The sequence below is a fragment of the Myotis myotis genome, unplaced genomic scaffold, assembly GCF_014108235.1.
Source record: "Myotis myotis isolate mMyoMyo1 unplaced genomic scaffold, mMyoMyo1.p scaffold_m19_p_14, whole genome shotgun sequence".
Lineage (NCBI taxonomy): Eukaryota > Metazoa > Chordata > Mammalia > Chiroptera > Vespertilionidae > Myotis > Myotis myotis.
In genome coordinates this window covers 40257145-40273880 of record NW_023416318.1, presented here as the reverse complement: position 1 = coordinate 40273880, position 16736 = coordinate 40257145, and the positions used below count along the sequence as shown (strand labels likewise).

The 16736-nt window shown below is 38.2% G+C and overlaps 1 protein-coding gene across 13 annotated transcripts in view; it reads left to right on the top strand.

Moving 5' to 3' along the window:
* Nucleotides 1-16736, top strand: part of BIRC6 (baculoviral IAP repeat containing 6) — a 176415-nt gene that overhangs the window by 16082 nt on the left and 143597 nt on the right. For 12 of the 13 annotated variants that reach the window (XR_004971887.1, XM_036334918.1, XM_036334915.1 and 9 more), the window contains exons 2-5: nt 1016-1197; nt 4327-4464; nt 9327-9520; nt 14151-14262. Coding sequence is in view for 11 of the 13 variants with exons in the window: in XM_036334918.1 (XP_036190811.1) it covers nt 1016-1197; nt 4327-4464; nt 9327-9520; nt 14151-14262 (626 nt within the window). In the remaining 2 variants the exon portion in view is untranslated. Of the gene's footprint in view, nt 1-1015; nt 1198-4326; nt 4465-9326; nt 9521-14150; nt 14263-16736 lie in introns of those variants that run through there. The other variant, XM_036334920.1, reaches the window with a different exon arrangement.

Sequence of the window (16736 nt, the reverse complement as noted above, 5' to 3'; positions counted from 1 at the left end):
ACAGCCACCCCTAAGAAGGCTGTGGTTGCCATTTTGAGCAAGAAGTGGGTGGGAGATAGAAAAAACCCCTTAGGGATTTCAGGCCACATAGTGAGGGCTGACCTAGAGGTCTTGGCTTCTTCTGAAGTCTGCAGTAAAAAGGGATGCAGAGCATGATAAAGTTCTGTGTTCTCTGTAGGGGAGGTAAAAATTCAGTTCTAACCATTCCTTACTTCTCAGATGCTGAGAATCAGTCTTGCAAGGAGCATGATGCACTCCTTTGTGGGGTGTGTGTGGGGCGTGTGGAGGTGTGGGGGGATGTGGGGATTGGGAGGCGAGGGAGTAGATTGCTGTGATTTCCTGCGTCATAGCAGCCAAATATCCCAAACCCACTTTGTTCATTGTGAGTCTGTCTTTTTTTTTTTTTTTTTAAATATATTTTATTGATTTTTCACAGAGAGGAAGGGAGAGAGATAGAGTTAGAAACATCGATGAGAGAGAAACATCGATCAGCTGCCTCTTGCACATCCTGTGCCCGCAACCCAGGTACATGCCCTTCACCGGAATCGAACCCGGGACCTCTCAGTCCGCAGGCTGACGCTCTATCCACTGAGCCAAACCGGTTTCAGCGTGAGTCTGTCTTGACGATAGACCTAGTCATATGGTCATTCATTCATTTATTCATTCAGGGGCTAATATATTCCTCCACATATACATATATATTACTTTTGTTTTATTGAATGTAAGTTGCATATATCATACCCCTTAACCCCTTACTATTTTTGTTTATTTCTAGGAACAGTGATAATTCTCTTTTATAACAGCAGTGGTAGTTACCAAGTTGATAATTTCACATTGATACCTTTATCTGATCTACAGTATATATTTCAGTATAATCAGTTCTTATAATGTTCTTTAGAGCAATTTTTTTTCCAGTCCAGTATTCTATATTGTATTTAGTTGCCATGTAAACATTTATCTTGAATGGACTATTGGTCTTAAAATCTTAAGTGTTTAATTTTTGTTCTTTTCACAGCTAAACCAGGTGGACAGGTGAAATGTCAGTATATTTCTGCTGTGGATAAAGTTATATTTGTGGATGACTATGCAGTAGGATGTAGGAAGGACCTTAATGGAATCTTGTTGTTAGACACTGCTCTGCAAACTCCAGTTTCAAAGCAGGATGATGTGGTTCAGCTTGAATTACCTGTTACAGAGGTAAGTTAAAATAAGTATCAATATATTTTTCTACTTAATGTAACCTTAGACCTATTAGCTGTTAAATGAAATTGGGTTGTCCAATAAGAATAAAGAGTTAACTTACTGATCACAACTTTATTTAAATAATTGTTTTTCCTGTGCATAATTAATGCTTGTTGAAGTGGTATTTAAGTGTGAACTGTACAGATTAAACTGCTGTAAGAGAGACTTCAAAATATAATGCCTTAAACAGGATAATTTCTTTCCAGTTACAGTACAGGGCTAAGTGTAGAGGCACCTTTGCTTACCTCAGTTCTTATAGCTTTCATCTTGTGAGTGTAAGACAACTGCTCCAAGTGTCATTATTTCCCAGTCATAGTGACTAGGAGGACAAAGGCCAGGAGAGCACAGTGTGACACGACCTTCCAACCTTACTTTTCTTTCACCTTTCCTGTGTTTCTCTCTCCCCCCCTCTTCCCTCTCTGTCTCTTTCTCCTTCTTTGTTCTTGAGCTCTTTCATAAAGTCTCTTACATACACCTTTTTTATATTTACCCCTTTGGCCAGAATTTAGTCACATGACCATATCAGGCTAAGAAGCTTGGGAAAGTTGTAGTTTATTTTTTTAAGTATTAAAAAAGGGGAGGCATAAATATTAATGGACAACCAGTAAGGAATATGCTATGTATCGTATTGCTTAAAAATCCCAGTTTAGAATTTCAGCTATATGCATTTTTCTGTAGTGTTACTATTCATTACTTAATTTGTAAGTGTATCCAACTTAAACTTTTTAAAAAACAGATTTTTATTTATTTATTTTACTTATTTATATATTTTTATTGATTTCAGAGAGGAAGGGAGAGGGAGAGAGAAATAGAAACATCAATGATAAGAGAGATTCATGGATTGGTTGCCTTGAGCCTGCAACCTGGGCATGTGCCCTTGAGGGGAATCGAACCTGGGACCCTTCAGTTTGCAGGCCTATGCTCTATCCACTGAGCCTGGTAACCAGTTAGGGCTTAAACTTTTTTGTGTGCCTTGATGTTCATGTCATGTAATTTAAAAATACATGACATGAAATATTTTAAAAATTTTTGTAATTTAAATGATCTTAAATCTACCTATCTATATATATATAAAAGCCTAAGCAGCTGTTAGGACTGGTCGACCAAACGACCTGTTGACCGGTTGCTATGATGCGCATTGACCACTGGGGGAAGATGCTCAATGCAGGAGCTGCCCCCTGGTGGTCAGTGTGCTCCCACAGCCAATCTCCTGCAACCAGCCAACCTCCCGTGTTCCCTCCCCCTGGACTGGGTGAGATGGCCCCGATCACCGGCCAGGCTGAGGGACCCCACCTGTGCACAAATTGTGCACCGGGCCTCTAGTAGAATATAAAAGAATATAATCCTGTGCTCCCTAAAACAAGTGAGATATTTATTTATTTATTTATTTATTTATTTATTTATTTATTTTTAAATTGATTTCAGAGAGGAAGGGAGAGGGAGAGAGAGATAGAAACATCCATGATGAGAAAGAATCATTGATCGGCTGCCTCCTGCATGCCCCCTACTGAGGATTGAGCCTGCAACTCAGGGATGTGCCCTGACCAGGAATTGAACCGTGACCTCCTGTTTCATAGGTCAAGGCTCAACCACTGAGCCACACCAGTCTGGCAGTATTTAGGACATGAAAAATGTCAAAGTGTTAGGTGTTTTTATTCTTTCTAGGTGGCATTTATTTATTTATTTATTTATTCATTTATTTATATTTTAAAATATATTTTATTGATTTTTTTTACAGAGAGGAAGGGAGAGAGATAGTTAGAAACATCGATGAGAGAGAATCATCGATCAGCTGCCTCCTGCACATCTCCTACTGGGGATATGCCCGCAACCCAGGTACATGCCCTTGACTGGAATCGAACCTGGGACCTCTCAGTCTGCAGGCCGACGCTCTATCCACTGAGCCAAACCGGTTTCAGCTCTAGGTGGCATTTAAAAAAAAATCAGCATATATCCACTTAGATTTCACACTTAGTGTCATAGCACAGTTTTCTATTATATGTTTCTTTTTTCTTCTATTATATTTTAATATTGAAATCATGTGGCTGGAAGTTAGAGTTCTGAAAACAGAATAGCCATCTTTTATTAGAATATCTGGCTATGGGGGCATGTCTAAAATCTTTGAACAGAGAATTAATTAGTTCTAGTTGTTTTGAATATTTTTCCCCTCCTAATTTAAGGAATTTAGGTCAAGTGATATCTTAATAAAGCTGATGCCTTAATAAAGGATTTATAGTATATTTATAATGGAAGATGGCATCATACTGTTCAAGTTTAAAAAAAAAACATACTGCAGAATCACAATACAATATTTGAATATTTATATGAAATAGACCCCCTAGTCAGTATTTTTCCAACTACACTGACTGAAATGCTAGGTATATAGCTAGGTCTTTTATCACCTCCTGGGCCTTGCTGGCTCTTAACATTTATTGCTGGATTTCTCTCTTTTTACCTAAATAATTACAACTCTGTTATTCACATAATATCTTATTTGTAGACCATCCAACACTCCAGGCATCCTTTACTGCATCACATTAGTTTGTCGCTCTCTTAACTGAAGTATGGGGTCCTATGTTTGGTTGGATCAGAGTAAATGTATTCTTTTCCATATATCAACCATATATTTCTGTTAAGGTAGTTCATATTGAATATATGCATAACAATTAAAAGGGCTTTTTAAAATATATCCTGGTAACCTAGTGAATGAATGCCTTCTCTGATGGTTTTGCATAGTTTGAATATTTAAAATTCTTTGAAGGGCTATACATTTATGTCTTCGAAATTTTACCTCTATTATTTCTGTTCATGGTTTTAGCTTGCCACGTTTTTTTGTTTGTTTTAATTTGCTTTGGTTTATGATAGCTTCTGTGTATTGAAACTTTTCCTGTGTGGTAATACACTGAATTCATGTCACGTAATTTTGCAGTAGTCCTTTCAAATCATTTAAGTTTGTTAAGAAAAGTAAAAGTAGGCAAGCTTCGGTGTAGTAACTGTTAGAATCATTACAAATTAAATTATTTGAATGAGAATTTGAACTTAACGTTTTTTGTTTTATTTTCTGTGGTCATCTTTTTCATTTAGGCACAGCAGCTCTTATCAGCATGCTTAGAAAAGGTAGATATTTCTAGTACAGAGGGTTATGATATGTTCATCACACAGCTTAAAGATGGTTTAAAAAATACATCTCATGAGACTGCAGCAAACCACAAAGTTGCTAAGGTAAGAAAATTAAAAAAAAAATACTTTGGAGTTATAATAGGAAAAAACCCTTATACTTTCACTTTTCTTTTTTTTGTTTTCTATACTTTCACTTTTCTGTTCTCCTTTTACCCTGACACGCATAGATTCTATATTTTTCTCTATTTAAAACAATGTGCTTATAAGTCATCTTAAATTTGAAACTATTTTTACTTAAATTTGACTTCAGTTTGTGGGAACTGTTTTGTTGACTTTGTTACTAAGCTTCCGTGCTTGATGAGCTTCTATTGGTCAAGAGGCTGATGAAAGAGACCTTGTCAGATTATGAGCTTCGATGAGAAATGGAATATGTCTTAGGAAATGGGATGACCATTTTGGGTTTTCTTTCAATTAAAAAAATTTAAAAAATTAAAAAAAATTTTTTTCCTGCATGATTAGGATGTCTGTGGGAGATGGTGCTTTGACTTAAATCCTTGGCTATATTTTATTAATTTCTTTTGCGTTTTTCTTATAAGATCTTTTAAAGTTATAATTGTAATACATGGAAAATTTCTATACTGAAGAATATAACATAGATGGTAAAAACCATTTTCCTAAAAATAACTTTTACATTTATAAATTTTTTCTCTCATGTACAATTGTAATTATTCGAAAATACCGTGATATATTGTCTTAGTCTGTTTGGGCTGTTATACCAGAATACCACTGACTGGGTAGCTTATAAACAACAAAATTATTGCTCACAATAGGGGAGGCAGGGAAGTCCAAGGTGAAGTCAGTCCTATCTGGTTCATAGCTGGTGCCTTCTCACTGTGTCCTCATGCAGTTGGAAGGGCAAGGGATCTCTCTCGAGCCTTTTTTGTAAAGACACTAATTTCATTCATGAGGGATGAAAGGCCCTACCTACTAATACAATCATTTTTGGGGGTTAGGATTTTAACAGATGAATTTTGGGAGTATGGGGGACACAGACATTCCGACTGTAACATATAGCTGTGTGTGTTTTTAAATTTAAGAATGTATCTTTAATATATATATATATATTTAAATATATATTTTATTGATTTTTTACAGAGAGGAAGGGAGAGAGATAGAGAGTTAGAAACATCGATGAGAGAGAAACATTGATCAGCTGCCTCCTGCACATCTCCTACTGGGGATATGCCCGCAACCCAGGTACATGCCCTTGACCGGAATCGAACCTGGGTGGGACCTTTCAGTCCGCAGGCCGACGCTCTATCCACTGAGCCAAACCGGTTTCAGCTAATATTTTTTCTTATAAATCCTCATGGATTATATTTTTATGTTTGTAATGTTTACATTGAATTATATTTTCTAGATTTACAATGATTTTATTAACCCTTATCCCAGAAATAGGACATTTTATTTAGTAAACAGAAACATACTATGCATTCAAACCGAGAATGTATTGAAAGGAATTGATTTAACATGTGTTTTGAGAACTGAAAAAATGAACAGGAAATGCTGAATTGACACATAGATGATACCTACAGGAAGCAGCTCTCACGTAATGTGGAGAAACAAGAGGTTAGGTTTGCCAGACTCTACAAACTTAGAGAAAGGGCCCTGTGGCTCTGGGACCCAGATTTCTGAAGAGGAGCTGCTGCCCAGCTGGTACCTGTGGAGCTTGTAGCTTGTGAAAGTGAGACTCATATCTCTGAAGAGAGGTGCTACTTGTTTGATGTTAGTACCTCTGTGGGAGTTCTGAGGGAGCTCTATGAGACTAGTTCTGGGAATCCTAAGAAAACAAAACAATAAACTGCTGCTGCCAGGTCTTTTGTTGAAACAATCCTGACAGCAATAACACGTAATAGCAAAGAGCAAGATTTTCTCCCCTTACCATGCTTTCCAATTTCCATCCTGTGTTCCTTTTGTCAGAACCCATCAGCCAGAAAACTGGTTGGCAAAGAAGAAATATAGTTTGTAGAGTCCCAGACCCAATATAACAGAGAAGAGACCTAAAGGGTAGGTTTGGTGCTTAGAGACAGTAGTTTAATAACAGGCACAGTCCACCCTTTTGCCTTCTCAGCATCTCCATACTCACAATCTATATGTATTTGAACAAAAATATTATGGTTTTACTTAACAAGGGGAACTATTTCTTCTTACAAATGAAGAATCTCTTTCCCCATTCCCCAGAAAGGAAAGAAACAAACTTCCAACAGATATTTTATTCAACCCTGGATAATATTAGCTACTCCTAAACTTTAGTTACAGTCTCAAATGTTTAAGTAACAGAACTCTGCTACCTAAAGACTGAATTAGCTATAACTAAAAATTCTTACATAAAATAGTAAGTCTGTATAAGTGTGTCTATGTCTGTGTGTCTGTCTCTATCTAAATGTGGGGTGAGGAACCTTTTTTTTATGCCAAGGGCCATTTGGATAGTTATAACGTCAATCTCAAGCCATTCAAAATTATCAAGTTAAAAATTAGCCTGCTATATTTGGTCAAACATTTAATTATTTCACCCATAATGCCTTGGCAGGGCCAGACCAAATGATTTCTTGCACTTTATACAGTGGGCCAGACGTTTCTCACCCCAGAACATCATCCATCTATCCATTTATCCATTCATCAATTATGTAATAAGGGAAGAAAATATGCATAGCTGCTCTATCCCTCAATTTTATAATGGTGAAGAGGATATACTTGACATTTATAACCTCCTCCTTCAAGTACCTATTCCATATTCTTTTTGTTCTGAGCCAGCCCCTCATCTGGTCAGATGTCTTTACATGGTGGAGTGACACAAATCTTAACTCTTGCAGGATCGAATCCTCAGTGGTGCTGTGTTTAAGTTGTAATGATCCATTCACTTTTACTAGTGGACATAGGGCTTAAGGGCATCCTAGAAAATCTCCTGGATTTTAACTAAGTTCTCCTTGCCCCTGTTATTTAGCAACAATCCAATTTCCCTTGTTTGTCAGTCTTAATCATACCAACTAGTAGAATAACCTCCTTTTTTTGCCTGATGTTTGGTAGCAGTGTCATCATGTAACTCAGTGGAACAATTGTATCCTGGTGGAACCTTCCCTAGGGACATAAGATTTCCATAGCATAAATCTTAAAAGTTTGAGAATTGGTTAAGTATAATACTGACACTGCTCAGGAGAAACTGTATCATATATTTTTGGTTGATTCAAAGAATAATCCTGTAAGGTAGAATTCTAACCTTTCAGGCATGTCTCCCAGTGCACAGTGACTGTAGTGAATACACAGATGCCATTGGGGAAGACTTGGGAATATGATTTACAGTGTATAGTTGAGGCACTGTTGTAGGATTCTTTCTCAAGGGGATTCAGCCTCCCTTTCAACCAAGAGGCTCTGGATGTATGAACAGTTTAGGTCTAGAAACAAAGAGGCTTTCATTCTCTCTCTTGTACATTTTTATTTTATTTAATTAAAATTTTTTTTAGATTGGTTGTAGAGGGAGAAACATCAACTTGTTGTTCCACTTATTTATGCATTATTTATGCATTCATTGGATGTGGGGATCAAACACACAACCTTGGTATATTGGAACAATGCTCTAACCAACTGAGCTACCCAATCAGGGCCTCTCTGTTTTTTTATAGTTTAGCAATTCAAATTATATTTGTGGACACAAGTTTTCCAGTAATCTAGATAAGTAATACTTTAAGTAGGCTGCCTAGAATATATTAGAGAGTGGAAACTATAGGTGAGTGGGGACAGGATATAAAGATGAAATTACTTTATAGATTTCTGGGAGAATAATGCTTATCATAAAAGCCTAACTTTTAAAGCAATTATTTTAATATTAAATTATTATGGTTAATATTTATTGAATATCTACTTTGTTAAACACTGTACCAGTTCTCACTTGAATTCTCATAAGAACTTTATATGAGTAAGTATTTGTTTTTGCCCATTTCACATAAGCAGGAATCTGAAGTTAATTTGACCAGGGTACTATTATTGATGGTGAAGATGGGCTTGGAATCCAAGTCTGTGGGACTACAGATCTATTTTTTAGTTACTTTTGCTAGATTATGATGATAACAACAATAAATGCATAAGAATATGCCAAGCCAAAGTAATTTCTCATCTACCTTAGTAATAATAAATTGTACAAATATATTCTTTTTTTTTTTTTAAATCCTCACCGGAGGATATTTTTCCATTGATTTTTAGAGAGAGTGGAACAGAGAGGGAAAGACAGAGAGAAATATCGATGTGAAAGAAACACACAGATTAGTTGCCTCCTGCATGAGCCCCAACCAGGGCCCAGGCTAGGGAGGAGCCTGCAACCTCGGTACGTGCTCTTGACCGGAATCGAACCTGGGACTCTTCAGTTCGCAGAACAATGCTCTATTCTCTGAGCCAAACCAGCCCGGGCTACAACTATATTCTTATGAATGGAGATACTTGAGTGCCTGGTTTGTGCTTAACATTGTATATGTGCTGAAAGAATATAAAAAATTACAGATGATTTTAGTTTTTCTTAACACCTTAAGCTCCAAGCCTGTTTTGTCTTCCTTTCCGTTTAGCCCGCGATATCTGATCTCATTGATAAGCTGGTGGCACCAGTGACTGACGAGATCCGGACGGAAAGTATAGTGTCAGTCACTGGTGACTGACATGGCACTTAACGTATTAATTGTGGATGGGATATGTGAGAAGGTGTATTACCATCTGGTTCTTAACTGTCTTTTTGAGGGTGACTAATTGAGATTTTACTTCTTATGTAATTGCAAGTTTCTGCTTTAACTGATGAATTAATGGAGTAAACTGACTTGAGACTGATAAGTAGTTCTTTATTTTATAATGTCTACATTATGGTTTTGGTTAAAACTGTTGGAATACATTTTCCTTTGCTTACACTTCCCATTTTCTTTCAGTGGGCCACAGTTACATTTCATCTTCCTCATCATGTGTTAAAGTCTATTGCCAGTGCCATTGTGAATGAACTCAAGAAAATAAATCAAAATGTTGCTGCCTTACCTGTGGCGTCTTCAGTGATGGACAGGTTGTCTTACCTCTTACCTAGTGCACGTCCAGAACTTGGAGTGGGGCCAGGCCGTTCTGTGGACAGGTATAACTTTGCTTATAAAGAGATATGACACTGAGATTGAATTGATTCATTTTTGAATTAACCAAGAACAACTGTAAATTTGATTATGATTAAAAAATTTTTCACAAGTTTTTGAAAAACATTCAGATGGTCATTTCTATCAAAATACTGAAGTGGCTCTAGCTGGTTTGGCTCAGTGGATAGAGTGTCGGCCTGTGGACTGAAGGGTCCCGGGTTCAATTTCAGACAAGGGCACATGCCTAGGTTTTGGGCTCCATGCCTAGTGTGGGGTGTGCAGGACACAGTAAATCAATTGATTCTCTTTCATCATTGATGTTTCTAGCTCTCTCTTCCTTTCCCTTCCTCTCTGGGGGAAAAAAAACACACTGAAGTAAACTAAATTACCACTTGAATTGTTAGTTTTGGTACCTGGAAGGTATTTAAAGGCTGGTAAAACTATATTTTGAAACTTAAAAATATAATTATTTACTATATAAGAATTATTTTTCTGTTGAAATTTTGTGACCTTTGGGATAAATTTTTAAAAATTGATTTTAGAGAGAGAGAGGAAGCGGGCGGGGGGAGAGAGAGAGAGAGAGAGAGAGAGAGAGAGAGAGAGAAAGTGAAAGAAACAAACATCTATTTGGTGTTCCACTTATTTATGCATTCACTAGAGGACCAATGCATGAAAATTGTGCATGGGGGAGAGGGCTCCCCTCAGCCCAGCCTGCACCCTCTCCAATCAGGGACCTCTTGGGGGATGTCCGGAAGTCAGACATCCCTCTCACAATCCAGGACCGTTGTCTCCTAACTGCTCACCTGCCTGCCTGATCGCCCCCAACTGCCCCCCTCTGCCGACCTGGTCCCCTCACTGCCCCCCTGCCGGCCTGGTCGCCCCCAACTCCCTGCTGACCTGGTCACCCTCAACTGCCCCCCCCCCCCCTCGCCCCCACTGCCGGCCTGGTCGCCCCACACAACCTGATTTTCATTCATTTGGTTGTCCCTCACTAACCCCCTCGTCGGCCCGGTCGGCCCATGTAGCCTGGTTTCAGTCATTTGGTCGTCCCTCAGTAATCACCTGCCGGCCTGGTCGCCCTATAGCAGCTTGCTGTTCAATTGTTGGGTCGTCTCTCACTAACACCCCTGCTAGCCTTGTCGCCCCACGCAGCCTGCTGTTCGGTTGTTACTGTGAGGGCATCCTGGGCAATTTGCATATTCCTCTATTATTAGTATAGATTAGTTGATTCTTGTATGTTCCTGGACTGGGGATGGAACTCGGAACCTTGGAGTTTTGGGACAATGTTCTAACCAACTCAACTACCCGGCCAGGGCCTTTGAGATAAATTTTGATAAATTACAAAACCATGCTGGAATCTGACTATAAGAGCTATATATTATTTTTTATTGAAAATAATGAAAACTATTTTTAAAAAATCAATTAGGACAATTTTGAATTAAGATTTTTATGCTGCCTGCCCTCGATTTAAAGAGTATTATAGCCTGGTCAGTGTGGCTCAGTGGTTGAGCGTCAGCCTATGAACCAGGATGTCACGGTTCGATTCCTGGTTAGGGGACATGCCCGGGTTGCAGGCTTGATCCACAGTGAGGGGCATGCAGCAGGGGCATGCATCAATGATTCACTCTTCATCATTGATGTTTCTGTCTGTCTTGTCTCTCTCCCTACCTCTCTGAAATCAATTAAAAAAAAGAGTATTATAAAAATCATACCTCAACCATTATTTTCTTTAATAAAGATTTATTGGGGTTCTGCTATGTGTCAAACTCATTGAAAAGCTAGTAATGCATTCATTTAAAAACAAATTATTTGAAGTAACATCAGATTCTTTTTAAAAGCATTACAATTTAAAAATGCTAAATATTCAGTACGAAATATTGAATTTAACTGTTTTGATTTAGGTTCACATTTGCCTTCACATGCAGCATTTTATGTTTTTTTTTTTTTTTTTTTTAATATATTTTATTGATTTTTTACAGAGTGGAAGGGAGAGAGAGATAGAGAGCTAGAAACATCGATGGGAGAGAAACATCGACCAGCCGCCTCCTGCACATCTCCCACTGGGGATGCGCCCGCAACCCAGGCACATGCCCCTGACCGGAATCGAACCCGGGACCCTTCAGTCCCCAGGCCGACGCTCTACCCACTGAGCCAAACCGGCTTCGGCAGCATTTTATGTTTTTACATTTTCATGAATGTGAATTGTAACTTCTTATGCTCTTTTTTGAAGTACATTTATAAATAGTACACACTAATATTAGCAAAGGCACTACTGAATGAATTAACTTTTAACTTCTATTATCTTAAGTATGGCTCTTATATTAGTTTGCAGTACTTACTAGTTTATCTCGGTAAACTGAGATTTTGACTAATCAGTTAGTTGCCTTTTTTTAAAAAGTGATTTTATTCTATCAATAACTTCTATTGGTTGTCTTAAAATTTGTAAAGAATTTTTATATTCCACTAGAGGCCTGGTTCACCAGTTTGTGCAAAGGTCGGGTCCCTTGGCCTGGCCAGCGATCGGGGCTGATCGGGGCTGTCTTGCCTAGTCCCGATGGGTGCCAATGGGGGCCAGCCGGCCATCTGGCCAAGGAGGGACCTTGGGAAGGCTCCAGGGTGTGTCTGGCCCTCTCACCCAGTCCCAATTGGCCAGACCCCCGCAGCAAGCTAACCTACCGGTTAGAGCGTCTGCCCACTGGTGGTCAGTGCGTGTCATAGTGAATGGTTGAGCGGTTGACCAGTCAACTGATTGGTTGGACACTTAGCATATTACGCTTGTATTATATAGGATAGTAATATTGTTATCTCTGTCTTTTGGGCAAAATGTAGAAACTATCTTTTTTTTTTTTTTAATATATTTTATTGATTTTTTACAGAGAGGAAGGGAGAGGGATAGAGAGTCAGAAACATCAATGAGAGAGAAACATCGACCAGGCACCTCCTGCACATCCCCCACTGGGGATGTGCCCGCAACCAAGGTACATGCCCTTGACCGGAATTGAACCTGGGACCTTTCAGTCCGCAGGCCGACGACGCTCCATCCACTGAGCCAAACCGGTTACGGCGAAACTGTCAGTTTTTTAAAAATATATTTTTATTTCAGAGAGAAAGGGAGAGGGAGAGAGATAATAACATCAATGATGAGAGAGAATCATTGATTGGCTGCCTCCTGCACACACCCCACTGGGGATCAGCCTGCAACCTGGGCATGTGCCCTTGACCAGAATCGAACCTGGGACTCTTCTTCAGTCATAGGCTGACGCTCTATTCACTGAGTCAAACCAATTAGGGCGAAACTGTCATTTTTAATGTGGCTAAGTGTCAGGTGATATGTGCTGTGGCTGTCCTTAAAATATTCTTTGGAATGTTTGGAGGGGCGGGGTGGGGAATGTATACTTAGAATAAATGTTTCTTGTCTGTGAGAGCTATACCTATCTTGAAGAGATTATAAAACAGCTACTCAGAGCTATTTTAATTGCAAACAATAGCAGGGTTTCTAAAGAAGGCAGTGCAAACTGTGGTAAATATTTTATTTTAGAAATACATTGATTAGATAGGCTATTCAGTGTTTCTGGAGGTGTTAAATGTCTCAAAATATTAATTGTGATGTAGTCTGTGTTTGTTTCATTGCAGGTGAATCTAGGGACTGTATTAAGACCCTGTTGAACTTAGATCTGTTGGGGGTTTGAATTAGGTTCGGGTAGATGTTATTGCTGTTCTGTTTGGTAATATAACTAAGGAGACAGCTTTCCAAGACTGACACAGAGGACAAGGCTTTTCTAACCCAATGGCGTTTTTTTTTTTTTCTTTCAAACCAGAACACAAGTATGAGTTAATCCTAAAATCACTAGCAATATTATAGTAGATTGTGTACTAAGTTAAGGAAAAATATTTTTCTGATCTTGTTGTGATGATCTTTGCCACTTTCGCTCCCTTCCCCTCCCCTCCTGTTATCAGTTACTCATTTATGTTAGGAAGAGTAAGCTTTGCTTACCAGTTCTTTCTTACTTGAATCTATTTGGACTTTTTCTAATTTTGGTATGATCCTTTAAAGAAATACTTCAATGCTCTGTGTGTTATAGGTTCACACTCAGTGAGCTCACATATTTAAATATGAAAACATATGAAGATTTCCCTTTTTTATAATTCCATGGAGAGTACAACTTTCCTGGAAAAGGATTTCTCTGAAAGAACAAACAATTGCCCTCTACGTACTTAAAAATATTAAATTAGAAAATATTTTCTCAATATGAATGAGATAAAACCACTGTTTTTTGGTTGTAATTTTACCCACTTATACAAAACTTGGCAAATGATGAAGGCATACAACTTTCTCCCTCTACATTTCCAGATTGTGTGTTCTTGGCTTGGTAATTATGTAACATCGGTTAATTAAATCTACTCCTGGAATTGTTTATAAATTGTGGCTATTAATCAGGCTTATTTTTTCCTACACTGTTTAAGAGAAATTCCTTAAAGAGATCATTTTTAGTTTAAAATACAAATTTGAAAGTGGTTATTAGACTATTACAAGTTTTTGTTGATAATCTAGTAAAGTTTTTTCATTGGTGTGAAATAGGAGTGTCAATATCATTTGAGGCCTAACTTCGATTACATAAAGTATGTTTATTTTAGATCATTAATGTATAGTGAAGCTAACAGACGGGAGACATTTACATCATGGCCTCATGTAGGCTATAGATGGGCACAACCAGATCCCATGGCTCAAGCTGGATTCTATCATCAGGTAAAAAATATTATAAAAAAACCCAGTTTTTTGTTTTAAAAAAACTTTTTCAAAAACTTACTTTGTGTACCCTGTGTGTTTATGTGTATGCCTTTATGTGCGTGTTTTTCTTATTCCTTTGATCATAATATTGACTGGCTAGTATTATGTCATGTATTGTGCACGAAAAGAAAAAACATTTGTTAAAAGTAACTAACAACTGAGTTAATGCTACATAACTATTTTCTTTTAGAAAGTAGGCAATATTCTTCAGATATGCTTTTTAAAATCTGTTTTCTTTGGATGTGTATTTATTTTCACTTTTTGACTTATGTATGCATAACAGAAATAAGTATTTAGGGTAATTCAATAAAAGCAACACATTCTTACCTAATTTTATTTAGGATAAAAATTACCCATATACTAGATAATTATAGTAGCAACATTATGTGTAGTAAAATGCAACCTGAATACATAAAGTATTGAAAAATTGATTAAGACATTGGACAGAAAGAGGAATAATTAGTCAAGGAAAATAGTCATAGCTTTATGCAGGAAAAGAGGCATGTGTACATTGTAAGGATTAGTGTGACAAAAAGACATGAGAATGGGACATTATGGAGAGTTTCATTGAATAAAGTAGAGGGAAGGTAAGAAAAAATAGGTTTAGATAGGAAAAATATACTACTTCTACTGAGTACAGTGTAGACCGGCTTGCCATTGTTTTATCCCTGCTAAAGAATCTAAGATATCTAACATTTACATGTAAGTTTTTCATTAAACTTGCTTATTTAATTTTAGAATTCAATGAAACTTTGAAATACATTGAAGTTACTATCATTAAGAATTTGCAGAGTGATTATTTCTTAGTTATCTTGAAGTGTTTCTGAATATGTTAACTAAAATTCAGAATGTCATATATATTTGAATATTTTATTTAAAGTTTTTCAGATTATTAGTTAGACTCATTTGGAGACTGGCTAATATTAGAATCGCTTGAATTATTTTCTTAAATTAAGAATTAAATATGGACCATTTTTCCTAACTTTTTATCTTCCTACTAGAAGCCTGGTACACAAAATTAGTACACTCAGAGGGAGGTGGTACCTCAGCCCGGCCTGCACCCTCTCGCAGTTCAGGAGCCCTATGGGGATGTCTGACTGATGGCTTAGGCCCACTGGGATAGGGCCTAAGCCGTCAGTTGGACATCCTTAGCATTGCTGTTGAGGCGGGAGAGGTTCCTGCCACTGCCACTGTGCTTGCCAGCCGTCAGCTCAGCTTCTGGCTGAGTGGCGCTCCCCCTGTGGGAGCGTACTAACCATTAAGGGGCAGCTCCTGTATTGAGCGTCTGTGCCCTGGTTGTCAGTGTGCATCATAGTGACCAGTCGTTCTGCCATTAGGCTGAAAACAACTCTCTGACATCCACCAAGGGGTCCCAGATTGTGAGAGGGCGCAGGCCAGGCCGAGGGACCCCACCGGTGCATGATTGGGGCTGGGAAAGGATGCAGGAGATTGGCCAGCTGGGAAGGGACTGCAGGAAGGCTCCAGGGCGTGTCTGGACCATCTCGCTCAGTCCTGATCGGCCAGACCCCAGCAGCAAGCTAACCTACCAGTAAGAGCATCTCCCCTGGTGGTCAGTACACGTCATAGCGACTGGTCGACCCATTGACTGTCTTCCCCCTGGTGGTCAGTGCATGTCATAGCGAGTGTTTGAGCGTCCTTAGCATATCATTAGCATATTATGCTTTGATTGGTTGAACGGCCAACTGGACGACTGGACACTTAGCATATTAGGCTTTCATTATATAGGATTTGGTGGCATTTTCTAAAATAGCCTCTTGGAAGGGATAACTTAATATTTTTCCTATTGAATTATTATTCATTATATTACATATTAGCCAAGAGGTGAAATCATAGGTTTTCTAGAATCTTCTGTCTGTATTAAGGGTTGATTATTCTTAATCTTCTAAAATATATAATAAATTTACACCTGTAGACACAGTAAGTGCTAATTAGAGTAAGTGATAAAAATAAAAACATTGGTTTTTAGAGGTAAGTTTGAGTTCAGGTTTTGTTATTTTATTTACATGTAGGATGTAGTCCCATGTGTCTTGAAGAATATTACATGAATTAGGTTCACTAGTTTGCATTTCATTTTTACTTGCCCTTTCTTGTATGGTTGTATGGGATTCAGTTTGTAATAATAAACTTGTTAGTTTTTTTCTTTCTATACTTAACTATATTTCAAATACTTTAGTAATATAATCAGTAGTATAATTTATATATATAAAGGCCCAGTGACCATTACGGTAGAATGACCAGAACGACTGGTCAGTATGACATGCATTGACCACCAGGGGGCAGACTTGTAATGCAGGAGTCAGTGCGCTCCCACAGTGGGAGCGCTGCTCAGCCAGAAGCTGGGCTTATGGCTGGCGAGTGCAGTGGTGGTGGCGGGAGCCTCTCCCACCTCCTTGGCAGCGCTAAGGAGTGGC